The following is a 24,801-nucleotide window of genomic DNA, read 5'->3' as shown; positions in this document are numbered from 1 at the left end:
CATATTTTTTCCCCTGGCAGTGATGAAAATTTAAAAAGATTATAAACGCATTTGCTTAAATATTTTATGCTTTTTAATCCTTTCTATTAATAAATTAAGCTATTTATCAGGCAATATTCTTAGCTGAGTTTCTAAATATCATCTACAAAACACCGACTTGCTTATAAAACATAAGAGAAAAATATCTTAAAAACCTGCAAAGATGCCTCACAAACACCAGTGCCATTTACAGACTTGCTACCTGGAGTCAGTGGTGTGCTCACACCACGTTCAGCTTCAAGTCACTGATTTAAATTGAAATACTTTCAAGCTCTCTCCCAAAACAGATTGAATCCCAAAATGAATACGCAAGAGCAGAGCTTTGCTACGGAGCTGCGTCCTCAGGGCAGCTACCTTACCTTACAGGCTACCTCTACCAGCCTCATCCTGACAGATGGGTTCTCTGTGAGCTTTGTGCCGATCACCAGCAGGGTGTCCAGCAGCTGAGCAAGGACCTGATGAGACTCTGCAAAAGAAAAGAGTGAAAAGTTACCTGCCTCTCTGCTGAGCTCCTCGCCAGCCCCAGAACCACAGAATCACTCAGGTCTGAAGGTCCTCCCAAAGCCTTCTCCTTTTAGGGCCAAAAATAAGCCCCGGTGCCTTGGCTTCTCCTCGCACACCGTGTAAAACAGCCTCCAGTCACCCTGGTCACCCTCTGCTGAACTCAACCAAACTTACCAGCATTTATCTGGCACCAGGAGCCCAAAAGTTGGAGTATTTCAGGTAAAATCCAACTAGTGCTGAGTAAAGGGTAATAATCTCTTCCCTCGACCTCCTGGCTACATCCTGTGAACCTTCACTGCTCACTCAACAGCTGAGCCTACTGTGCACCCGGACTGCCACTAAATGACATTACAATTAAATTAAACTGCATCGAGTAACGTAACGTGCATATAAACAGCGAATATAAAAATAAAAATAAAAATAGGGCAGACACTTGTGAGGAAACGTTTTCTTCCCCTCAGACTAGTGAGCTGTCTGCCACTTCAGAAAATAAATACTCTGAGCAATAATTACTAATCATAGATTTCAGACGCACGTGTGTATGCAAGGGACTTGGCACTGGCCTAAACGCTTAAATGCCACACGATTCTGCTGATCTCAAGCGCCATCTGCAAAGTGTGACTTACTCTCATTTTGAAGTGTGTTAATGGCATCATCCACGATGCAGTCCGGGGAGAATCCTGCAGTCTTCGATAGCAAACCCAGCAAGGATGCAATCTTCAGTCTCACGGAGGCATCGTTCTCCTGGAAGGAACAACAGATATCATTTTTTTCAGTTTGGAGAGCAAAAAACATTACACAGAGGCAGGACCCATTTACAATTCAGCACACAGGACTGAATTTTAATGTCAGCCTACTTCCTCCTGTTTGCTTTTACAGCACCCTTCACAGGAAATTAACCACACAGGAATGTTTCTGTGGCAGCTTCCAGGACATTTCGAAATAATCCTTTTATTTATAATTCCTCAAAATTGCCTTAACGACTGTTTGAAAATTTAAAGTTTAAATAATTAGGTTTTCAAGATCCTGGAAAATTCATTGTCGATAATGTTCATATCTTTTAAGTTTTTAATAAATAAACATGAGAATTTTAGAAGATGAACTGATCCTGGTGGTCTCTTGACCTCTGCTAAGCATCACGGTCTGTGGGCTTGTGGAAAGTAGCGTTTCTCTTAACGGTGGGGAGGAATCATGCCAATCTGACAATTAAGAAAAAGAAAACACAGCAAGGTAAAATAATAATATAAAAGCATCACGTTAGCTGCATACATTTGTTCGTTTAAGCAACAACAAAAGCTGTCACAGGTGATGATTACATAAGCTTCACCAAGTATTAAAATTCTTTTTAAAAGTTCACGTATTTCTAAGAGTTATTAATCTGAGCGTTCTACAGACTTGTGCACCCAACACTTCTAGTCCTAAGAGGAAGGAAATTCACACTGTCAATGTGAACCAACGTAGAATACAAAGACAAAAACAAGTTTGGATTTTAAACCAAGCAAGTGTACAATGCTGAACACAGAGGTGCAGCAACGCTACAGGCAGGACTATTATATCTTCCGACAGGTGGAGTAATATTACAATTACTATTACATCTTTCAGCAGCGTTTAGGAGAGACTTACTCCTTACTTACGTGCCATACTCCCTTGACAAATGCTACGCCTGTGGGAGCAACCTCTTTCTAAACTGAGCCCAGAAGCATTTTCTCTCTTTAGAACTGGAAACTTGGGCTTGGACAGCAGTTCCTCTCGCTGGACTAAGTCCGTTAGTGTTAGGATGCACAGATTTCTGCAGGGTAACATCTGACATTTACACCCACCTCTAATAAAAGGACAATCCCCTCTGCAAATACAGCTGAAATCAACAATTTCAAAAGGACCTTACAAAGGCACTCTTAAATGCCTCGTGCATCTCTGCAATGTTATCACCACCAGGCTATAAGCAGGTCTTTTCTCCTTCTTTCTAATGGTTTGCGAGCAGGGAACGAGAAACTTTTCCTTTATATTAAAGGTCCGATCACCATCTTAACGAGCAGAACACCAGTAAGTTACTGTGCCTCTAACCCCTCATCCCAGCCACGCTCAAGAGTCAGGAAGAGACTTCTGGGATCTCCTCGGGCACTATTTAACGGCATGCCACCACTGACAGCAAGGCCAGCTCATTCTGTGCCCCACCATCACAGCACGCCACCTGCTCAGCTACGTTGATTCAACCGTCAGCACGGCCACAGGAACCGTGAGGTGGAAATGGAGGGGAAAAAAAAAGGCAGGTTGTTTTTCTGACCCATTTCAGGGAACAATCCACAGAAGTCCTGTTGGCCTACTGCATTATAAAGGAGCAAGAGGCTGCAGCACGACCTTAAATAAAACAATGACACTACAAACAAAATACATCATCACACAACCGCCTCCACCGCAGTTCCCACTTTCAGGGTTAAGTTTCTGAAAGGCCAGTTCAGTCGCAGGCTTCCTGGAGATATTCAGAAACCGGTTCTTCAGAAAACGTTGGCCTTAAGTACCATAAGGTCGGCTGCAGGACTGCAATGCTTTTCAAAGGCTGCTTTCTGTAACTGGCTGGGCACTTGAAAATCTGACCTCATCTCTAGCTGTAAGAGTCTCTTTTCTAATACAGACTGCAACACAAATTGAAATCGCATTTTTAAATCAAGAACCATGATTTTCTTCATGGAAAACTACTAAGTTAGGTTCCTTAAGTTGTTAGCTCTTTTGAGCGTGGAATAGTCCAAAAATGAAAGTAAATTCCTTTAACATAAAGGTAAAACAGTTTCAACACACAAGCCAAAAGCAAATTAAGTACAGAACCTGATAAAACACAGGTTAGAGCTTTAGTGTGAATTCAAAGCAGAGCAGACTCAATTACAAAGCAAAGAACAAACAGAACAAGGACATTTATGAGAAATGTTTCAGCTTACAGTGCAGCTTTGTTAGCTACAATAACGTTTGATTTATCAAATTAAGGATCAATAACCAGATAGCGTGAAGCGTTATTTATTTGTTGTCTTGCTGCTAGGAATTTTTTGTTGAAAAGTTTTTCCTTTAAGAGTTTTTCATAAATGACATCTTAAAGGTGGTCCGTCCGTAACGTAAGGATCAGTTAAAATGTTTCTCCACTCCTAGAAAAACTAGGAAATATTTAAACAAAGTTGAGCCAGCTTTGGACAACCTGGTTCCTTGGAAAACTTCTCGCCATGTCTTCTGATGCTTGTAAGGTTAATTTAAAATTAAACGTGCAGACCATCTGCAGAGATAACATAACTCACATCTTTGCCACTAACTCCTGAAACCCTCAGCAAAGGGACCAGGTGGCATGAGCTGCAACCATGGATGTAAAAGACTCACTCTCCTCATGCAAAGCATCTGAGACAGCAACACAGGAGCCAGAGAATTTCTATTCCACATCCAACCCCATCCCAAGATAACAAGGTCAGAAGGAGGATTCTGAAAGTGTGCTTGGCTCCCCGCTTCACTACCTTATAATAATGCTCCAGCAGGATCCTGACAACGCCTTCCACGCTCTCCACTTCCACGGGCTTCCTGGCAAACTGCAGCAGGTACTGCAAGGCATCCGCAGGCGAGGTGGCTTTGCACAGGTCGACGTGGAGCGCTGCGGACTTGCTGGGCTTGGTCAGGCGCAGCTTCTTAGCTGACAGGTCCTCATGCTGCTGCTGCGGGGCACGGGGCAGAAACACTGGGTGAATATTTCCCTGAGGAAGCTCCTACAGCAGTCACTGGCGGTTCTCTTTACCCTGGAACACCCCCCGGCCCTCTGGGGCAGCTTCCACCCGCAGATAAACATTATCTGTGACAAACCCTGCCCCTTCCAACCCCAAACAGCCGCTCCTCCCTCGCCTCCCCCTCCAGAGCAGCTCCTCCAGCCCTCAGAAAAACCCTTGCCCTCCGCCTCCCCGGGCTGGGATCACCACAATTCCCCCCTCCCCCAGCAGCAGTGACCCTCCAGCCTTCCAACCCCAAAATAAACACCCCCAGACCCCTCCACACCGCTAAACAACCCCTCACAGACCCCCCCCCCCCCGAAAACCCCAAGCAGCCCCCCCCATCCCCTTCCCCAGAGGCGGCAGCCGCCTCCCCCCGAACCCTCTCCCCCCCCTACCCCTCACGGGAGACTCCTGGACTCCCCCCAAGCCCCCCCAAACGCCCCCGGCCCTCTTTACCTGGACCACCTTGGTGAACTCCTCGTACACCCGCTTCTTCAGGTGCGCCGCCATCTTGTCGTCGCCGCCACCGTACTGGCCCCTCCCTCCGCCGCCGCACCATAGAGTCCCGGCCTCTCTATCCCAGCTGGAGGTCCGCCTCTATGGTCGGGCGGTCCGGGGAGGGAGGGGCGGCCTCCTGTTGCCATGGGAACGGCGGGGAGGGGGAGAGCCGCCACAAGATGGCGGCCGCGCGGCCTGCGCCGCCTATGGGTGGGGGGGCGCATAGAATCACGGGGTGAATGTTGGAAAAGAGTTCCTACCACCAATGTCACCCACTAAACCATGTCCCTAAGCACCACGTCCAACCTTGCCTTGAACACCCCCAGGGACGGGGACTCCACCACCTCCCTGGGCAACCCGTCCCAATGCCTGACCGCTCTTGCTGAGAAGAAATGTCTCCAAATTTCCAACCTGACCCTCCCCAGGAGCAACTTTGCACCCCACAGGGGCTTGTTTTTCCTCAGAAATACCCTCCACATGGAGCCAAGTGGCAGCATTTCCAAAGACTGATGCCCACCACCCTTGCCCCAGTGGGTTTGCTCCACTGTGGTTTTATTATTTATTATTATTATTGTGAGAAGCGGTGGTTCCCTCAGCTTCCCTCAGGTTTTTCCCTGAGTGTGGTGAAAGATGCTGCAAACCCATGTACGTGGGAACAAAAATGTTGTTTTTGCACACAGTTACATTGTTTAGAGAGAAGGAATGTGGTATTGAGATATGCTTACAGTGATAAGAAAGCTTGACAGACAACCTTGTAAAATGCAGACAATCAGACCCCTTAGTGCAAATTAGGTGAAATTCACAGTATCAAGTCAAGTCAGATAAGTGAAGAAACATTACCACCTCAAAGAGTAAGAAAGTCAAAAGAAATCTGAATAATAACAGGCTGGCAACTGAAAGCCATGTATTGTCTGTGAAGCATCGGATAGGTTGTGAACCTGGACTACCCAGTCAATGGGGAAACAGGGGAGGGTCCCAGTCGTGGAGAAATTAAATATATAAACTGTACTATGTGCCTACTAGGTGTGCTCCTGCTTGTGGGATGCCTGCTATTGCAATCGTGAATAAAAATGCTACTTCACTGAGGTCCTTGCCTGAGCCTATGTTATTGGCTACAGAGTGTTTCTCACGTGTAGATGCAGAAAGAAGAGCCATTCCTCCTCTCAGTCGTGATAAAACTGCATCATGTCCTCATCAACCTCTCTCGACAGGTTTATTCTGAAAATACTGAAACACAAGAAAGGGCTGCCTAGTTTTGTGCCAACTGGAGAAACTCTCAGGCTCTTCAGTGAGTTTTGGCCCACGGAACTGATGTAAATGGCCCACGTTGCTCTCACTGCAGCCAGTTGGTTGAAAAATGTTGGAAAATACTAAAATACTAAAACTGGTTTATTCAAAAAGTGCACACCTTGAGTCTCTTTCAAGGCTAGGTGTCACCTCATTCTGTTTTAATCTGGTTATCTCTGACTGTTTTAAGTATTTGAGGAGATATTTGATGTATGCGATGCTAGATCTTGTAAAAACTGAAATACAAATGCGGCTTGAAGTTTCCTAGCTAATCTTTGTTGTGTCTTAGGCCAGTTACCCCTTCTTCCACCCTTAGTATATATCAAAAATAACTGATCTCCCTCTCCTTATAGCAGGCGTTTTTCTATGTGAAGGCCTTGTCCATCTATCTTCCAGGCTAAGTGCCACCAACCACTTGGTTATGATCGCAGATCCTATTTCCTAAGTCTTTTTGACTTTTCAGACCTTGATTCTGCCAGTTCTTAACAAGGTTATAAATGTGAGAAGTCTCAACGCGTCCCCTCACACCTATGGCTGAACTGCATGGAGGTCAGTGGTGTGGCTCCCAACTTTTACTGCTGGAATATTTGTGTCAGGACGAGCACATCTGAAATCAAGCAATTAGAAATGGTTCAAATCCATTAGCATGAAGATAAAACTTTTGAATTCAGGGATTTTTCTTGGAGGATGTCGGTAAATATAGCACTTCTGTGTCATTCAAAGAACTGTCAAAATATATTTGTTTATCACCCCAGAGACTATTGCCCTTAACAGGGAGGAGTTCTTAGAGTTCTTAGAAGTAAAAGAAATATAGCCATAATCAAAATAGCTATCATGATTTTCAGATATCCCCAATTATTAAAACCAACCTAAAAGCCATCTCCAGTAAAAACAAAACCAAAAAAAAAATATGATAATAATTAAAAAAAAACCAACACCAACACCAACAAAAACAAAACAACAGAAAACATTTGGAATATTGAGATGTTTTTTAAACCTGATTTAGGACCCAACACATGTGCTGTAAAGCAGAATAACCACTAAGGCCCCGGGCTTTAGCTTCAGTGGCACTTCCTTCCAGTCAAATCACAGGGGGGTTTCCTATTCTTCCAGAAGCTTATAAAATTAGAAACAGTGCTGTAATAATAATGAATGCCACAATAAAAAGATTGAAGTAGTGTGACAGGAGAGAGGAGTGCGTGTCCTCAGACCAGTGATGGTGTTTTTATTTTTTGTTGATCCTGGACCATAGCTGAAAGGAAAGCTATCTTTCCTTCCAAATAAATAATAAATAGCAGTAATAAATACATTGTCTGGAGAGCAGGCTAGAAAGGAACAGGAGGAGAGAATGGGACACTGAAATTCTTTTTAACATAGGTTCTGGTATGGAAAACAGTGAGAGACAGAGCTTTAGCTTTCTCATTAAAGATCCAAATTCAAGTTGAGTAAGTATTTACGCAGCTTTCAGTGATTCCACTTGGAATTGCACGTGTATGTGTTTTTTTTTTCATAGTTCAGATTATGTCTGATTATAATTATGATTATTATTCATGAGAAACAGTGAAGTATTAATTAGAGGAAAGATTTTATGTACTCCTGTCTTCTCTCTCAAAACTGCTTCCAAATTTGATCTCTTGCTTTACAAAATTGATTTTCTTTCAACACTGCAAATGTGAGCTAGTATTTAGAGGTTGGTCTGTGTCCTTTATAGTCAATACTGGCTGTGTTTGTTAGTAATAAAATTGTGGCTGCTACACTCTGTGCAGCTTCTGGTACAGCAGATCCTAACATATGGGTGTTCAAAGCAAGGAGAAGGCTCTGAGGTCAGCAGGTTCATGTGAAGAGACTCTAGATCTTGGTATTTATGAATCAAAATAAAGCTGAGTACAGGGGACAAGTCCACGTGCTGCTCTTAACCCTAGTAACAAGTTTGGACCCTAAGGCAGCAACGTGTTCCTGTTTGTACTAAGAGACTAATGATGCATGTCCACGAGAGATATTTGGGATTATTAGGTTGAGTGAGATTGGCTCAACCCTAAAATCTGGCTCCCTCAATTAATCTAATTGTTGGCAACAAAGATTAAATTTCTTCCTTTTCCTGGTACCTCGGCTGGCTCTGCAGTGCCTTTACTTCTCAATATAGTCAGTACTACTGAACACAAAAGGAATAAACATTTTGGAAAATATCATACTGCATTTCAAGACACACACACCTTTTAAATTGTACAGTTATCCCCTAAAGCCCAACAAAACAGTGGCTCTTACATGCTCTTTAATTTGGCAAACAACCAGAGAGTCTTTCGTGGGCCCACAGTCTCCACAGCCTAAGTTAATTTGTTTAAATAGTAGCTTTCTTTTGCTCTCCATCAGTGGTGGCACTTTGCTACCACCAGGTGAACAGGAACTTGTAGAAGAAGTCGTGCGATTTGAAGCGAAAACCTTTCTCAGCAACGTGGGGCTGAAAGGATATTTTGTACCCTTTGGCTTCAACATCCATTTGAATGCAGTCCAGCAAATCAGAAATGCTGGGTGCTGCTTTCCAGGGGCCGAATTTCACCACGGATTTTTTGTCCGTGTCCAAACTGTTCAAGGCATCCTGACACCTGGCTGCGTCCTCCTCCGTTCTGACAACGCACACGATGACGCCGGAGCAGCGGGACGCGACCGCCTCTGCCCTCGCGATGCGGATCATCAGTTCGATGTTCTCACTGTAGTTGGGCACGCGGGCCAGGAACTGCTTCCTCGCCACGAGTTCCCCGAAGATCTGCGGGGAGTCCTCCAGCTGCTTGATTAGAGGCTCGATGTCGTAGAACAAGGCCTCCTTGTAGACGTCCTGGATGCACTGGGTGGGCACTTGGTTGCTGCGCAGGTACTCCAAGATGTATTTGAAATAGGTCCCCGGCCTGTCGATGAAGAACCTGCCTTCTGAGTCTCTCCTGAGTTTGGGCTGGCCGGTGAACATCTCTGCCAGCTTGGAGCCAGGGTGTTTCTTTAAGGTGCTCAGTGTCGTCGTGTACATCTCCCCACCGACGTTCAGCTCCACGATTGGTGACAGCTGCAAGTAGCACAAGGGAACAAAAACCCACACGCATTACCCATCGGTGGCGCTCAGCACAGAATTGTCAGGGAAAAGGGGAAAAAAATACAATTGCGGCTGGAAATTGGAACGGCAGTATAAAGAGCAGGATGAACCCTTGTTCCAAGACGGGAATGTCCTCATCATTTATTTCTAAAAGCAGATGTAGGGTATTTACACTTGGTCCTCACAACCAGAGCAGCAGAGACTTGGACGTTGCTAAATGGATTAGTCCTCACCACATCTCTGGGACATAGCAGAGTCATTTTACCAGGAGGAAAGACAGACAAGAAGAGTCCTGGGGAAGCTGTCAGTGGTTTTGGGGTTTGATGTCGATCTCCTAAGTCCCACACAAGCGTTATCCCTGCTTTCAGACAGAGCAATCAGGGCCTTCACCCTCCTGTCACTGCAGTGCAGAGGGACAAGGACAGAGCTCAAAGCTGTGCAGCTCCGTTCCTCTCACCTGAGTTAATGATTTCTCTTCAAAAGCAAAATTAAAGCTCTTTGAAACATTAGATGTGGTGGGATTGGCTTTCAGCTGTCATGGGGGATAGGTTATAAACCCTGAACTAAGACACTAAAATCCAGCATGTCTGAGGTGGAGCACAGAATCTTTTTACCTCAGTATCTACGTAAGATAGCATTAGATAGGAAGTAAAGAAAATAATTTGTGCAGCTGATGTGGATTGAAGAAGGAAGAACGCAAAGTTTGGATTTTTATTTGTATTTATTTTAGTTCACTGTGCGTTAATGCCACTGCTATCTGAAACGTCGGGTGAGGCCTACCCAGAGAGCTGGACCTGGCGTCACTTCTGACCTTGCTGAAGAATTTTAGCAGCCTCCCTTTGGGTTTTTTAGTGCTCAGGAGAGCAAGAAGAGGAAGATATGAGGCACTTACTTCCCCTCACACCGTCACTCCTGTGACAAATCACATGCCCAGGACCACGCCTGCCGTTGGGAAGGAGTGAGTCAGTAACCACCAGCCCTCTTTTTCAGGAGCTCACCTGCTCTTTCTTGGATCCGATCATGCAAGGATCTGCTCCAGTGCTTCTAGTCACATGCTGGAAGTGAAGTGTGTACGTTAGTGCTTAGCTGGATCCAGCCTGGACGGGTGCATACCCACGAGATAGGTGACGTGAGCTGATCTCAGTGCTCACACCAAGAAAAGAGGGGGGCCCTTTTCCCCTCTCCATCCCTGTACCTATCTACACACCTCTCACCTTGTGCCAGCTCTGCTGCCAGCTCTGCTTCTCCTTCCTTTTAGTGAGCTGAAGCGGCTCACAGACGATTTAACAAGCACCAGAGCTGGCAAAAAGAGGGGATAGGAACAGACAACTCTTAGCACAGGGAGACCTCATCTTTTAAACAGCAGCAAGCCACGAGGTCCAGCAGAAATGAGCTCACAGCTTAGGCAAGCCAGGGAGACGACAAGAGATGCCGGCCAAAGACCCAGCTGGAATATTGCTTTGCCCCAGAGTAGGTGGCTTCATCTCAAGGGCAAGCATCTGCGACAGGGCCAAGAGAAGAGAAAATGATTCTCTGAGAGTGTCTAGTGATTTCTACCCACTAAAGAGCATGCCCCAAAGCTGCTTCTACAGTAAAGCCTCTTAGGTAGGAAATTTGCCATTGCTCCAAGCGATAACAACAGCTTTCCCCAGCAGGGATCATTTATCAGGAGGGGCTCATGCTTTCGAGCCGTTGCTCCTTTTTCAGATGGCAGGTTGAGAGTTTCATAATGTTTATCACTAATACTAATGGAAAACGTATTATTTGTTAATATAGTAGCCTAAGAACCCCCACAGCATGCTTTTACGTTAGGGATCCAGCAAATAGAAGTTAACATCAAATTTCAAATTAATTCCACCGCTTGCCAAAAGAGAAAAATAACCACCTAGGTTGTTTGCTGCTGCCTTGTATGCCTGCGAGGGACGTGGCCCTTCTGTAACCAAAGCAGAATCCTCTTCATGACCACACATCTGGCAAGCCCTGGTGTCTTCAAAGTAGCAGATGGGGGAGAAGAAAGCCTATAATGAAGCCCAGGGGGGATGCTGTGATCCCAAAGCAGGGAGCTGTGCCCCCGAGCCCGTACCTTACTCACCGTGTGCAGGCTGCCAGTGACCTGCTTCCCGAGGGGCTTGTGCTCCGACGAAATGCTCATCTCCCCGAGACCCACGGTGGGAAGAAGGCAGGCAGTGGCTCGTCCACACGACAAAACCCGATACTTTCTGCCCAGCTCCTGCCCCGCACGCAGGATGGCCTCTCCAGCCCTCCTTCGCTCGGTTTTACTTCGCCGGGTCACTCTTTTTACCCGAGCTGCTTCCCCGGAAACTCCAATTTGGCCCTAACACAGCCTTGGGACAGGTTGCAGGTCCAGCCGGAGGGGAGGGAACAGCGTGAAAGCGGAAGTATTTGCTCGTTAGTTTTCTGGCAATCAGCGAGGAGCGGGGTGGACTCGGGCCGGCAGCCAGCGCACACCTCCTGTAACACTACCTGCGCGGTGACTAAGAGCAAAACGATCCTTTCCAAGGAAGGCCCCGCACCCAGGGCACCTCTGGGGAGCCCCACAACCCGTGCCTGGGCTGGATTGAAACCAAATAAATATTTTCACCACTTTTTGGCCCCTGCGTGCTGCTTTTTTAACGATACGATTGCCCCAAACCATCTCACCGATCCCCCTCTCGTGTCTGACGCCGTCGGCTCAGGGTGCCTACCATCTGGCCAAGGCGGTGTTATTTTCCTCGTTGCCAATACAATCCCTGGGTGCTGAGTAATTTGTGCAGGGTAAACAGAACCAAACCTGAATCTCTGCTGGAGCCCGAACCATTCTTTTCAATCGGCCGGAAATATTTGGTTAGTATCTTTTTGCGTGACACGTTGGTTTCAGATATCCCGTGTTCAGCAAAGATCAGAAGTGGGAAACACCACAGACTGCGTGGCAGCGGGGCCGTTTCTCGCAGCACTGAAACACCCACAAGGAAATCTGTGTTCATTCCTTTTCTTCTTTTTTTTTTTTTTTTTTAATGCAGAGTGTTCCTGAGTGCCCTGTTGCTTACAGATTTGTCTTAAGGCCACTCATCGCTTCCGTGTCTTCATTTCATTGTACTGGCCAAACTGGACATGGTTGTCCAAAGCAAACTTTGTAAAGAGAGGCAACGTCTTTTATTAGATCAGCTGCTGGAGGTGGATAAAAGCATGCAGGCTTTGGGGCACACGAGGCTTCCTCAGGTCTGTCAGCTTCTGTTTCAGCTTGCCTCTTTTTTTTTCCGGCTTTGTCCATAAGTCTAATAAAAGGCTTTATCTTCTCTACCCACCTTGCCTCGCTGTCTTTCATTTCAAGCTCCTTTCTGATTCCAGCAACCAAAAAGAGAATCTCAGACAAATACAGCGCTTCCTAAAAATCTCCCTGGGTGAGATTTTAATGATGAAAAATGACAGCGTGGTATGTAAGGAAACCGTATGCACAAAGTCGGCATTGTGCTTGTCGCAACCAGCTTTGCTGGTTTTGCGCCCTCCCAGGATTTTGCTGGATTTATATCCACCCGGAAAATAGCACAGGTCTGAACAGAAGCTCGAGGCATGGGGCAAAAAAAGCGTTAAAATTTGCACTGATCCACTCACCTTTAAAACAAATCCAATCCTCACTCACGGCTCCATCCAAGCTGGACCCAGATTCTTTTGAATGCTTTGTGCGTGTGGGTGAACCTCTCACCGAACCCAACATATATTTTGCTTCTGCTGCTCTGAAGCATACTGAGGGATCCTCAGAAATAATAATGTCTGAGTTATCCCTCCTGACTTGAATAGAAGGGCTGGCATTTCCCCCTTGCCAGACTTGGAGAATTAATAGTCCTGGATACGGTTAAAAACGAAGTCTAATTGTGACCTGTAATTAATTTTTAAAAATCAGTGCTTATTGGAAAGGAGGGAGAGCTGGAGATCTGAACGTTCTGAGTCTTTGATTCCCGCAAATTTCTAATTTCTATTTTTTTTTTGTTCTATGGGCTGGCTCGTCAGAAAATATCCTGACAGAGGTGGAGTCCGTACTCCCTCGACACAGCACGTCTTCGATGCTCGAGGTGATAACCTTGCCTTCTGCGGCTGCAGAACGGAATAGATGGGTGGGCCGTCGCCTCTCTGCTCACTCAATGGAGGGGTGAAGAGCAGTAGAAGGGGCTGCTTCGTGCAACACCTTGCCTAGAAAACTTCCTCGTGCCAGAATCGAGGGTGGCTGATGAGAGGCAACAAGAGAGAACAAACTTTCAGTGCCGCAACGCTGATCGTTGCCAATTCAGCAACAGGAATTAGTTGACATACACAGTGCTTTTCTGCTACGAGGGCCACCACAGCTGGTCCTTCGGCCTGAAGAACGTCCTGGTCTGGTTTCTCCACTCTCTCACTCCTTTTTTAACATCCTGGACACTTTCGTTGGCACGTTATGGGACAAAGAATCAGCATTTTGAGATATTTGGCTGGAGGTCACCATGTATGCGGAAAATCTGATTGTTTTTATTCGTGCTTCTTCTGGGACTTTTTAATCCCACCAGCCGCATGACTTGCTTGAAGATGGCATTTTTCAGTCCTGCTATGCAAATTACTCCCAGTTGGATTTCTTTTTTTCTCCTTTTTGGTGAGGATTCGCTTTAAACTGCCAAAGTCATCCGATCTAAAAAGGCTCCTTAAGGAAAAACTTTCTCGCAGCCCAAACTGTTGGCATATCGCTACTTACCCACGGGGATTTGGTGCCTTTTTCTGGTGGTCACACCAAATCCATCGTGGATTACTGGGACCGCACATAAGATCTGTTTGCTGTCCCAGTCGAGGAAGGTTTTGCAGGGCAGCATCTGACTGCATCAAAGCCCTCTGAGCCTGCACTAAGTGGAAACAGGCGCTCGTGTCCCTGCTTTTACCCCACGGTCACAGCAATGCCGGGGAAAGCGGTGGGTGGGGAGCAACCACTGAAAGGCAGAAATGGGATCAGGGTTTCGGAGCTCTCAGCACTCCACGCTGCTGGTAACAGCCAGCCCAGGCTGGTTTGAATTTCATTCTTCCCTTGGGAAAGAAGTAAAAAGCCAAGAGCGTGAATGTCTCCGTAGCCTTGGGCGACCACGTCTTGGGATTCCCACAACCAGCAGCCCCATTGTAGCTGCTGCTCCACGCCCCCGGGAGGCTTTGGCCACCACCGTGCTGTTTTAGTGGGGTTAGCTGGGTTTCTTCCTTTGAGGGATGAAATTCGCTTTGGATTAAGCTGAAATTTCTACCCAAGATCTCTGCTGGGCTCTATGTTTGTTACCGCTTGGCCTGCATCCCCAAAATCCTGCACCCTTTTAGCCTCTTAAATCTGCATCTGATGGTCTTTTGGGGACCCACCTGCTTGCTGCTGGGCGGAAAAGGAGAGCTCTGAGGGTGCTTGGGGGATGGCCAGGGTGGAAATGAGATGGGGTGCTGGGGAAAGGTCCCAGTGCTTGTTTGCTAGAGCTGCCGTTGCCTTTCTTCTGGAAAAACACAACCTTCTCTGTGCCTTCATCAGCGTCCTTGCTGGTTCCCTTTGTGACACCGTTTGCCCTGTTGACCATGTTGGTTCCAGCTCGTGCTGAACACCCCGTGCTGCTGAGCTTCCTCCGGGGTTTACGAGCCATTCGGGCATGGCCACCCTTTCTTGTAGGGCACAGGTGGCTTTGCTTCTGCTGCTTTTCCGATGGTTGCACTGAGCTGGAAAGAGCAAACCTGGGGGTTTGATGGATTTGGGGGCACCCTGCCACTGAGGAGAGGTTAGTGAGAAGCTCGGAGTGTCATAGATCCCCTCCTGTTCTCAAAGGGAAGGTTGCCGACACCTATCAGAGAGACCAGATGCCAAAAAGGGTCATGGAGCCACGAGGAGGACACCCGACAAGAGCCAGTTAGATGTTCTCCACTCCTTTTCTGGCTCTTCATGCACAGCGATGCTTTGGGCCTCTTGGCCATTCTTGGGGTGGCTGATTGCCCTGACATTTCTCCCTTCTGTAGACACTTCAGAAGTAGATCTCCCACTGTCCCCAGCTTTCAAATGGGGGAAGAACCTCTCCAAGACTCTAAGGGACCGTCCTTTCATTGCCTGAAAGGATTACCCTGTGCCTGGGCAGTATACGAGCAACCACAATGTGAGTCACAAAAACAATCACAATAAATAACTCAGTGTCTGCTGAGGAATGGATAACTTGACAATGGCTTTGTGGGGAATAAATATGTGTTTCTGAAAATTGTATAAATATGTACGTAACAATGGACTGGAACGACTCTATGCTCGTATGTACATCAGACTGGAAAACAGTGTTGCCCATACAAGTATTTATAACAGATTTATTTCCTTAACGCATTCAGTTGGCAACTTCTGTTAAAGAGAATTAGGTCAACGACATTCATATCTGGGTTTTATACCCCTCTACAAGTAAATACACTAAATCCGAGGGGAAAAAATAATTGGACGATTACAGAAAGCAGCTGTGAAAGCAGAAAGGGAAGTGAGAAGCTTGGATGCGGGGAGGCAGCTTGGAAGCAGCACTGAACGGCTCCTGTTTGCCTTTTATCCCCTTTTGCCTAGTGTAGAAGTTACTTGAGGAGCTAAAGCCACTTTGCTCCGTTTGCCTGGAGCGTGTAGGAGGTGCTCCGTAGCTGATCTCCACCCTTCATGTCATTTTAGAGCCATATTGCAGTCGTATTGCCTATAACGGGTGTTAGCACTGCTGGCAGGGAGGATCAACCGGTGCAAAGGGCACCTGAAGAGCCCGGTTCCCAGGACCCACCTGCTCCAGGGCATCTCGGGGAAGGAGATTCCCACGGAAAGCTGGGAAAGAGCCAGGTAATCGCAAACAGCAGTGGACGGGCTGGCCACGAGGAGAGGCAACACACCTCGCACAGCTATTCTGGACTCTTATTTGGACTTTACTTGCTATTATCCCACCACATCTCCCTTGGGATCCACGAGCTGATCCACACCAGCTCTCGGGGACATCGCCGCGCGGCCGCATCCCGGGGATTTGCTCCTAGTCCCGCACATGGGGACACAGGAGTGGGGACACCTCCAGCCTAGCGGGACGAGGCATGGCATGGCCGAAAAGCAAAAACAGCAGCAGTTGGCTCCGGGTCTGCTGAGAAATTGCACCGGTGCCACTGGGCAGGTGGCTCCGTGCTCCAGGAGCCACTCCTAAGTCAAACAGCCATGCGCTGCGCAAACACCGACAGCACTTCCAGCCCTTTAGCTCCTCCACCCACCTTTGCGTGCCTGGGGAATGTGTGGCTGGCGGCTCAGGAGGTGTCTGAGCTGGCTTTGCAAAGTCCCCAGGGCTCCCTCAAAAGCCAAGGCAGCGAAGCACCTCCGTTGACCCGCGGTGGATGAATGGCATCGGCGTACACGGCACGGTCTTGTGGCACACATACACGGCACGGTCTTGTGGCGCACGCGGCAGCACACGATTAATTGCCTGGTTTCAATTAATGCAGCCCGGTTCCTCACCTGTTTTAATCTACGAGAGCAGAATAAAAGAGGTCACGTCTCGTTTTAATAGCTGGCAAAGCTCTGCCTGGATACGGGGTGAGCAAAAATAATTTATTCCCCTGAGGAGCGATGCGGGACATCAGCTATCGGCTGCTGGGTTCCTCCTGAGCAAGGACGGGAGGACATCGGTCTTTCCACGGTGTTTTTTGAGGCTGTGCAGAGATTTCAGTGGGGCTGATTTCAGGATAGCCTTTACCATATTGGGAAGAGGCGCAGATGCTCTGAGATCTCTGGTTTCTTTAATTAAAACTGAAGCCTGGTGGAGCGCCGGGGTTTGTTCATCCAAAGTATTGGTGTTTCAGCAGTTGTGTTTGTTTTAGAGGCCTGAAGAGGCAAGGGGACACCTCCCTCTAGTGCCCAGTTCAGAGGGAAGGGAAGGGAAGGGAAGGGAAGGGAAGGGAAGGGAAGGGAAGGGGGAAGGGAAGGGAAGGGAAGGGAAGAAGGGAAGGGAAGGGAAGGGAAGGGAAGGGAAGGGAAGGGAAGGGAAGGGAAGGGAAGGGAAGGGAAGGGAAGGGAAGGGAAGGGAAGGGAAGGGAAGGGAAGGGAAGGGAAGGGAAGGGAAGGGAAGGGAAGGGAAGGGAAGGGAAGGGAAGGGAAGGGGGAAGGGAAGGGAAGGGAAGGGAAGGGAAGGGAAGGGAAGGGAAGGGAAGGGAAGGATGCGGGGGGACAGATCAGGCTCCCAGCACCTGGCACACAAACCCAACTCCCACTCCCCAAGGGAGAAACCTCCCTGCACTGGAGCTTGACCTCGGTGACCACAACATCCTTGTCACCATGGGCTTGGGGACAGCAGCTATATAGACACGCCAGCTTGTAGAAAACACACATGCACATTTGCTCGAGGCTTTGCGTTTTATTTCAGACCACCCTTGGGAAGCAGTTACATCATCAGAGACCGGTGGGAGGTGGTTTAGACACACGCAGAAAAAAAAAAAAAAAGCATTGCTTCGAAGTTATGGATACCTTCTACAAAGCAATAACACGGAACACTTGCTTCGGCCCTGCTGCAGGGAAATTTCACTTCCAGGGGACGGAGGTGAGACGAAGCCGGCGGGATCGGCCGCGGGGCAACTTGGACGGTACAGGCAGCGCCCGGCGGGCAGGCGGCCAAGCTCTGTGCTGGTCATGAAGGACGTTCCTCGGTGGGACTTGGCGCAGGAGAAAAGCTGCCACCGGGCTGTGGACGACAGATCACCCTGCGGGGAGAAGGGACGCGGTTTGGCTGGAAAGTCCTCGTCCTTGGTTGTGTTTCGTCCAAAATTAGGGTTGACATCGCTGTGTAGGGCGTCCTTACTATACTCTGTTTCACTGTCAGAGCTCTGTTTGATCCTGAGCCCGTGGCTGGCGTTGGGTACAGGGCCCAAGGGGACTGAGGGATTGAAGTCCCAACAGCCCAGAGCCTGGGTTTGTTTTCCAGGCTAGGGGAGGATTGAGGTAGCTGAGCTGTTGGCAGATGGCACATCTCATTTAGACATTTGGAGACCAAATAGGGCCCATTTACACCCTGAAAAATTAATTCTGTGGTTTTCCTCAGAGAGGAAAGAGAAGCAGCTGGAGCACGGGTTTCTGGCAGCTTCTGCAGTTCAAAACTCAGGGTCTCCCAAAACTCAGGGTCTCCCGAGCACCCGGCCCTTTCCTCCCTGAAGATGCTTTGGGATATTTTGAGTCCGCCCAGCAGGAGCCAGACATTGCCTGTGCTGCAAGCTGGGGACCCTTGGGGACAACCTGGAGCTCACTGAGTGACCTTTGTTCAGCGGCACAGCCGGTGCCACTTGGCAACTGAGAAGAACAAACACTGTAGGATCTGTTGAGCAATGAAGTGCAGAGGACCAGGGCTCAAAACTCCTGGGGTTTTGGGGAGTGATGCAAACACTGGAAAGACGCCCAGCTGGTGGGGCAAGAAGATAACACGTGTTACCCCTTGACCAGCTCCTCCTCGGCTCTGCATCTCCCCAAACTCTTACCTCGGAGGCTGGGGGTGCAGGCTCATGAGCTGGACTGATCGTCACTGAGGTTGATCTGCTCCAGGATCTGGCTGTACCTCCGGGTCAGGGCTTTGGTGTTTTTGGTGAGGTCGGTCAGAACCTGCTGCAAGCCGTTCACGTGGTGGGACAGGCGCTCCTCCAGACTGGCGTCCGCTCCGTCATCTGGGGCCGCGTCGGCGTCGCCGTCGGCGTCCCCGCCGGGGCTCGGGTCGGTGACGGAGGCCAGGCCTCGCTCCACCACGGGCTTGATGGCCTTGAGGAGCTGGTAGCGCTCGTACAGGTCCGCGGGGCCGCCCTCGTGCGGGGCCGCCCCGTCCTGGTCCTGCTGCGGGAAGACCCCTCGCAGCAGGCTGGGGAACATCACCTCCTGCTCCATCTTCTGGGTGGCCGAGAAGTACTGCTCCATGGCCCTGAGCGCCCCTGCCACTGCTCCCCGGGTGTCCTGCCGCTGCCCGGCCCCGCAGAGGCTTTTTATGGGGCCGGGCACGGCCCCGCTCTGCTCTCCTCTCCTCCCCTCTGCTTCCTCCTACCCTGGCTGGGCTGGGCACCACGGGGCCGGGCTTGGCTCCAGCTCCAACCCTGCTGGGGCTCAGCCACGCCGTGTCCCTGGCTCTGCCCACGTGTGGCCTTGGTCCCAGCTGGCCCCCGGTGCCGCCGTGTCCCTGGGTGCCCGGGGAGCAGGAAGGCGAGGAGGCTCACGGGCAGCTTCATGGTGGGGTGGGTTTGGTTGGGACTTGGTGGCACTGGTGGTGGGAGGGCACTGGGCAGTTTGGGGGTGCCGGACACCTTCGGTGCAGCACCGTGGTTTATCCCTGTGTTCCTGCTACTGGCTGTATGCTCGGCTCACTGATTTTGGGATCAGTTCCTGTTGTGAAGCAGAGAACCCCAAGCAGAGAGCCAAGGTAAAACTCTGTGAGTGGTGGCAGAGGTTTTCCTCGTGGCAGCTGGCAACAGCGACTGTGCCCCGAGCCCTTGCAGAGCCGCACCGAGCCCTGCATTGCCTCTCTGTGTGCACAGAGGCCTGAGACCAGACCCTTCTCCTCCAGCCTGTGCTGGCTCTGTGAGGACAAGGACCATCCGTGACCGTGACTGGTTTGGGTTCTCCATTCCCAGGCGGCGACAGCCTGGGGTGTGTGTGGAGGAGGCCGTGCCCAGGGTGGGTTTTGGAGCGCAGCAGAGCCCGGCGTCCCATGCCGTGGTGGAGAGGGCCTGATCCGCCACGGGGTGCTGCCAGGGACCTTTGGAGCTCGTGGCAGGTCACAGACCCCTTTCTGGAACATCCTGGGGCTCTTATCAGCCACGTTCATCAGCGGTGCTGAGCACTTCCCCGGATGTCCTGACAGGACACTTCCCAGGGCACCGTGAGCCTCTCCAGTTGCCAAGCAAAGATCCTGAGCCAGAAGCAACGCCTGAGGTGAGCGCAGCCTTCCTCGCTGTGCCTGCCAGCTCCTCCCCCTCCTACAACTCCCGTCCTCCTGCTCCTGCCGGGGAAATGCCCGCAGGGACGTCCCCCTGCAGCACCCGGGTGGCTGCTGGGGTCGGGCAGCTGGGGGTCCCCGTGGCGCTGGGGGGCCCAGCGCTGGGCCCAGCACTGCAGGGGCGGCCTCAGCAGCGCTGAGCAGAGGGGAAGGATCACCTCCCTCGGCCTGCTGGCCCTGCTCTGCCCTGGGCAGCCCAGGAGACCACGAGGCCTCTGAGTGCCAAGGGCACGTGGCTGCCTCCCGTTCCACCCGGTGCCCACCAGGACCCCCAGGGCCGTTCCTGCCCAGCTCGGGGCCCCCAGCACGTCCTGGTGCAGGGCTTTGTGCTTCTCCTCACTGAACTCCAGGAGACGTTTCTCAGCCCACCTCGCCAGCCTGTCCGGGTCCCTCCGCATGGCAGCACGGCCCCCCGGTGTATCCCCCACTCCCCATGGGACTTTTCTCCAAAAATATGAAATTTCTCCCCAGCTGCAGGTCGCATTGCAACAGGACAGCCTCAGTGCCTCCCGGCATCACCATCGATGCTCCGACGGTTGGGGATCAGACAGAAGACCACAACTGTGCCGGGAACAAGGAGACCCACGGGACATGGATCTATCCTGAGTCTGGGGCATTGCTCCACGGCGGTGCCACGCAGACCCCTCCTTGCTTACCTGCAAGGACCGGAGGTGACCCCGCTTAATCCCCATTCAGCTGCTTTTGTGACCTCCTCCCTGCCCCATCACCACACCCCCCTTGTTCACAGCCCCGTGCGTGGCTCATGTACAAGGCTGCTGCCTGCCCTCTCCCTCCCAGCTCCTGCCGGGTTTCCATCCTCCTTTTGGGGTCAGCCATCCCTGTGGGGTCAGCCCTCCTCATGGGGTCACCTCCTCATGACAAACCCGTCTTTGCCCCGCTTGGAGGGGTGGCTCCTGCCTCTCCCCAGCACACGCTGAGCCTCACGCAGGTCCCACGGCCCCACAACCCAAACCGTCCCTCTCCCAGCTCCCCGTGTCCCCTCTCCTGGGCCACCTGCCCCAGCTGGAGGTGGCAGCGCACCCCCGGTGCCCCCCTCCCGCCCCGTGCCGGGGGTGCAGACAGAACCTGGGGTGGGGTTGGGGCCCTGTTTGTCCCCGTGTAGGGGCGCTGGGTGCTGGGCCCTTCCCGTGTCCCACAACGACAGAACCACACGGCCGCTTCAGAGGGGTCCTTTTATTAGCAAAGAGAGGGGAAAAGCCCCGCGCGTGTCCAGGTACCAGCTGGAAACGGCTCCGGCGTTCACCGGGGCTCCGCAGAGCTCAGTGCAAGAGTGCGAGGCCGCCTTCCGCCGCCGCCGCCGCCGCTGCTGCTGCTGCTGCTGCTCTTTGAAAATAAAGAGGAGGGCACGAGGCGGGCAGCTCCGCTGGTGGCCCCAGGAGGGAACCGACGGCTCTTCCTATGAGGATACGGCCCCATCGCGTTCCCCGCAGGTCCCAAGTAGCGGCCGGCGGGCAGTCCTGGCGCTGGAGGTCAGCTGCCGCGGTGCGAGGAGGCCGAGCGGGGCTGGGGGAAGAGGCAGAGACGCTGCGTGATGAGCGGCACCTCTCCTGCGTGCCCAGCGCCCGGCCCCGGGCTCCGGGGGCACCTCCGCGGGGCCCCCCCGGGCTCTGTCCCCCAGCGCTCGCTCACCTGGAGGCCGCGGCAGGTTCACCAGCTGGGCTGCCCGTCGCCGGGGCTGATCTGCTCCAGGATCTGGCTGTACCTGCGCGTGAGGGCGTTGGTGTCCCTGGTGAGGTGGGTGAGGACCTGCTGCAAGCCGGCCAGGTGGTGGGACAGGCGCTCCTCCAGGCGAGCGTCCACGGCGGCGGCATCTGCGTCGGCGTCGCCGTCGGCGTCCCCGCCGGGGCTCGGGTCGGTGACGGAGGCCAGGCCTCGCTCCACCACGGGCTTGATGGCCTTGAGGAGCTGGTAGCGCTCGTACAGGTCCGCGGGGCCGCCCTCGTGCGGGGCCGCCCCGTCCTGGTCCTGCTGCGGGAAGACCCCTCGCAGCAGGCTGGGGAACATCACCTCCTGCTCCATCTTCTGGGTGGCCGAGAAGTACTGCTCCATGGCCCTGAGCGCCTCTGCCACTGCTCCCCGGGTGTCCTGCCGCTGCCCGGCCCCGCAGAGGCTTTTTATGGGGCCGGGCACGGCCCTGCTCTGCTCTCCTCTCCTCCCCTCTGCTTCCTCCTACCCTGGCCGGGCTGGGCACCACGGGGCCGGGCTTGGCTCCAGCTCCGTGTCCCTGGCTCTGCCCGCGCGTGGCCTTGGCCCCAGCTGGCCCCCAGTGCCGCCGAGTCCCCGGGGGTGCAGGGAGCCAGACAGAGAGGAGGGGAGGTGCTGTGCGGCCTCTGTCTGAAGATTTCCTGCCCCTCAAGCTGTGCCCACTCCCTCCCGTCCCGTCCCTGGGTCCCCCTGGGAAGAGCCGGGCTCCATCCGCCCACCTCTCCCCCGCCAGCTCTTTGGTGCCTCCACGGGCGCCCCTGAGCCTCCTCTCGTCCGGGCTGAGCAGAGGCCTCCCCCTCAGCCTCACCGTGCCTGGAGGCCGCTCTGGTCCCTTCACCTCCTCCGGGGCCCTGGGCTGGACTCACGGCCACGTTCGTCCTGCCCTGGGGAGCCCTGGGCGGGGGCCGGCCGCAGGATGTGTCCACCAGGAGCAGGGATCCCCTCCCTCGCCCTGCTGGTGCGGCTCCTCCGAAGGCAGCCCGGGCGGCCGGAGGCTGTCTGTTGGTGGGGTGGCTTTGGCTGGGACTTGGTGGCCGTGCCGTGTCCCTGGCTCTGCTCCCCCAGCCCCAACGGCGGTGCTGCCCGGGGGGACGTCACCTCTGTCCCCGTGCCTGTCCCCCGCCGCCCCGTCGGTGCTGCGGGTGTTGAGCAAGGCCCTGACGCAGCCACCGGCACAGAGGTGACGGCAGACGCCAGAGGCCTCGGCGTCGCACGCAAAATCCCCCCGGGGGGTCCCAGGGACGTGGTGCCAGCCGGCAGCCAGGCACCGGGGGAGCCCAGAAATGTCCTCTCGCACGGGGCTGTCCCACAGCGAGCTGGGACGGGGACGGGGACCTGGCCTCCTGGCCGCTGGCCTCTCCCAAATGTGGGCTGGGTTTGGGCATGGAGGGGACGTTGCTGGTTGTTCCCAGCCTGCCCGAGGGACCCAGCGCGTCCCTGAGGTGAATGGGGTGCTGCCACCCCATGCACGGGCCTCTGGGCCACCACGGAGCCGCTGGGACAGGCAGGGCATCGCCGGGCTCCCGGGGCAGAGGGACACACAGCAGGACGCTGCCTCCTGCTCCCCACTCCTGGGCTGAGCGTCGTCCTCCTGGGCTGCTGCGGGGCTGGGGGCAGCGGATGGGGGCAGCGGGGGCTCAGCAGCCCAAGGCTGGTCCCCAGCACCACATCGGGTCCCCACGTGGTGGTGGTGCTGCTCGCGGGGCGCACCGAGGGGGCACAGACAACTCAGAGCTCAAACCAGGGCTGAAGTTCTGCTGAAATCCCACCGGGAGCACGACCGGCGGCGTTGCCCGGCGCTTGCAAAAGGGCCAAAGGCCAGGCTGCCAGGGAGTGTGGCAACCGGCTCCTATTTTGGGATCGGCCGCGGGTCCTTTGGCCCTTTTGCAACCCTCGCTGGTGGCAGCTCTCCCCCGCATGCACACCGCGGGACACTCAGCCCCACGGACAGCACACGCCGGGGACCCATGGCTGCCCCCACCTCTTCCCGTCGTGTCCCTAAACGACCAGGGGCTGGTACTCCAAGGCACAGGATCCCCGAGGGGCTGGTGGTGTCGGGCAGCTGCGGGTCCCTGTGGTGCCAGCCCTGCTCCAGCAGGGCCACCCCGAGCAGGGGGCCCAGCCCCACGTCCAGGCGGCTGCTGGAGATCCCCACACCAGACTTTCACCGCTGGCTGCTACCCTGTGGTACCCGGCGTGCTGGTGCCTGTACGCTGACACAGACAGGGTGGGGAATGCACAAAATGAGTTAGAAATTGTGTTTTCAGCTGTAGTGCTATGCTCTTATTTGTACGACAAATGCATGGCAGGATGGCTCCCGTGACTGGAGCACTGCCCGTGTCCTAAAATAGGCTCTTTGGGAAGGGTAGGCTGGGGAGACAAGGAGGTGTCACCCTCTGTCCGTGACCAGCAGGAGTGCATGGAGGACAGGGTTAGGTGGCTTTACGGTGAGGTTTTGCTGTGGGCTGCTTGACCGGGTAGAACAGAGAGGTGAGGCTCTCTACGGACAGGTTGGAGCAGCCTCGTGTTCCCAGGGCCTGGTCCCTGTGGAGAACAACATTGCAGGGGCAATGTCGCAGGGCATAAGCAGTCCAGAAGGTTCCTGGAACGTGGCGGTGATAACTTCCAAGTGACAGAGGAGATAATGAGGAGAAATGCTCTGCGGGACTTCCTTCTCACCAGCGACGAGGGATTTGTTGGGAATGGGAAGGTCAAAGGCAGCCTTGGCTGCGGCGCCCATGAGGTGGTGAAGTTCAGGATCCTTAGGGCAGTGAGCAGGGTGCCCGGCAAGCTCACCTCCTGGACTGCAGGAGGGCTGGCTTTGACGTCCTCAAGGATCTGCTTGGTGGACTCCCGTAGCGTAAGGCCCCGGAGGGAAGAGGGGGCCAAGAAAGCTGGTTAATATTCAAGGATCACCTTCTCCCAGCTCAGGAGTGGTTCA

At 52.7% G+C, this 24,801-nt stretch overlaps 4 protein-coding genes across 11 annotated transcripts in view; all 4 read right to left on the bottom strand.

Annotated features, from left to right (window-relative positions):
• Window positions 1-4,883, bottom strand: part of INTS4 (integrator complex subunit 4) — a 33,638-nt gene extending 28,755 nt beyond the window's left edge. Inside the window, exons 1-4 of the mRNA XM_048055179.2 lie at window positions 4,737-4,883; window positions 4,035-4,229; window positions 1,170-1,287; window positions 399-505 (exon numbers count right to left, since the gene is read on the bottom strand). Of these exons, the coding sequence (XP_047911136.1) occupies window positions 399-505; window positions 1,170-1,287; window positions 4,035-4,229; window positions 4,737-4,790 (474 nt within the window). The 5' untranslated portion in view covers window positions 4,791-4,883. The remainder of the gene's footprint in view (window positions 1-398; window positions 506-1,169; window positions 1,288-4,034; window positions 4,230-4,736) is intronic.
• A 2,531-nt stretch (window positions 4,884-7,414) lies between these two features.
• KCTD14 (potassium channel tetramerization domain containing 14) lies at window positions 7,415-12,984 on the bottom strand. Of its 8 annotated transcripts, XM_066989976.1 has the most exons (5): window positions 11,240-12,973; window positions 11,033-11,134; window positions 10,362-10,446; window positions 10,146-10,202; window positions 7,415-9,120 (listed from the first exon to the last, which is right to left on the bottom strand). In XM_066989976.1, the coding sequence occupies exons 4-5, from the start codon at window positions 10,167-10,169 to the stop codon at window positions 8,449-8,451; spliced, it is 696 nt and encodes a 231-aa protein (XP_066846077.1). In that variant the 5' UTR covers window positions 10,170-10,202; window positions 10,362-10,446; window positions 11,033-11,134; window positions 11,240-12,973; the 3' UTR covers window positions 7,415-8,448. The 8 variants fall into 8 exon arrangements, with proteins under 8 accessions (XP_066846077.1, XP_047911143.1, XP_013042759.2 ...); XM_048055186.2 differs by lacking the exon at window positions 10,362-10,446; XM_013187305.3 differs by lacking the exons at window positions 10,362-10,446; window positions 11,033-11,134 and having other exon boundaries at window positions 11,231-12,984.
• A 4,521-nt stretch (window positions 12,985-17,505) lies between these two features.
• On the bottom strand, window positions 17,506-19,113 carry LOC136789648 (mid1-interacting protein 1A-like). Its single transcript, XM_066989973.1, has 2 exons — window positions 18,637-19,113; window positions 17,506-17,868 (listed from the first exon to the last, which is right to left on the bottom strand). Exon 1 carries the CDS (start codon window positions 19,061-19,063, stop codon window positions 18,659-18,661), a length of 405 nt encoding a protein of 134 aa, XP_066846074.1. The 5' UTR covers window positions 19,064-19,113; the 3' UTR covers window positions 17,506-17,868; window positions 18,637-18,658.
• A 2,196-nt stretch (window positions 19,114-21,309) lies between these two features.
• On the bottom strand, window positions 21,310-22,261 carry LOC125181169 (thyroid hormone-inducible hepatic protein-like). The gene is made up of 2 exons (XM_048055171.2): window positions 21,786-22,261; window positions 21,310-21,659 (listed from the first exon to the last, which is right to left on the bottom strand). The coding sequence occupies exon 1, from the start codon at window positions 22,203-22,205 to the stop codon at window positions 21,804-21,806; it is 402 nt and encodes a 133-aa protein (XP_047911128.1). The 5' UTR covers window positions 22,206-22,261; the 3' UTR covers window positions 21,310-21,659; window positions 21,786-21,803.
• Between the last annotated feature and the right edge of the window lie 2,540 nt (window positions 22,262-24,801).

Source organism: Anser cygnoides, chromosome 1 (assembly GCF_040182565.1).
Source record: "Anser cygnoides isolate HZ-2024a breed goose chromosome 1, Taihu_goose_T2T_genome, whole genome shotgun sequence".
NCBI classification, from domain to species: Eukaryota; Metazoa; Chordata; class Aves; order Anseriformes; family Anatidae; genus Anser; species Anser cygnoides.
The sequence above is the reverse complement of the archived record's forward strand: the minus strand, read 5'-3'. Positions and strand labels throughout refer to the sequence as shown.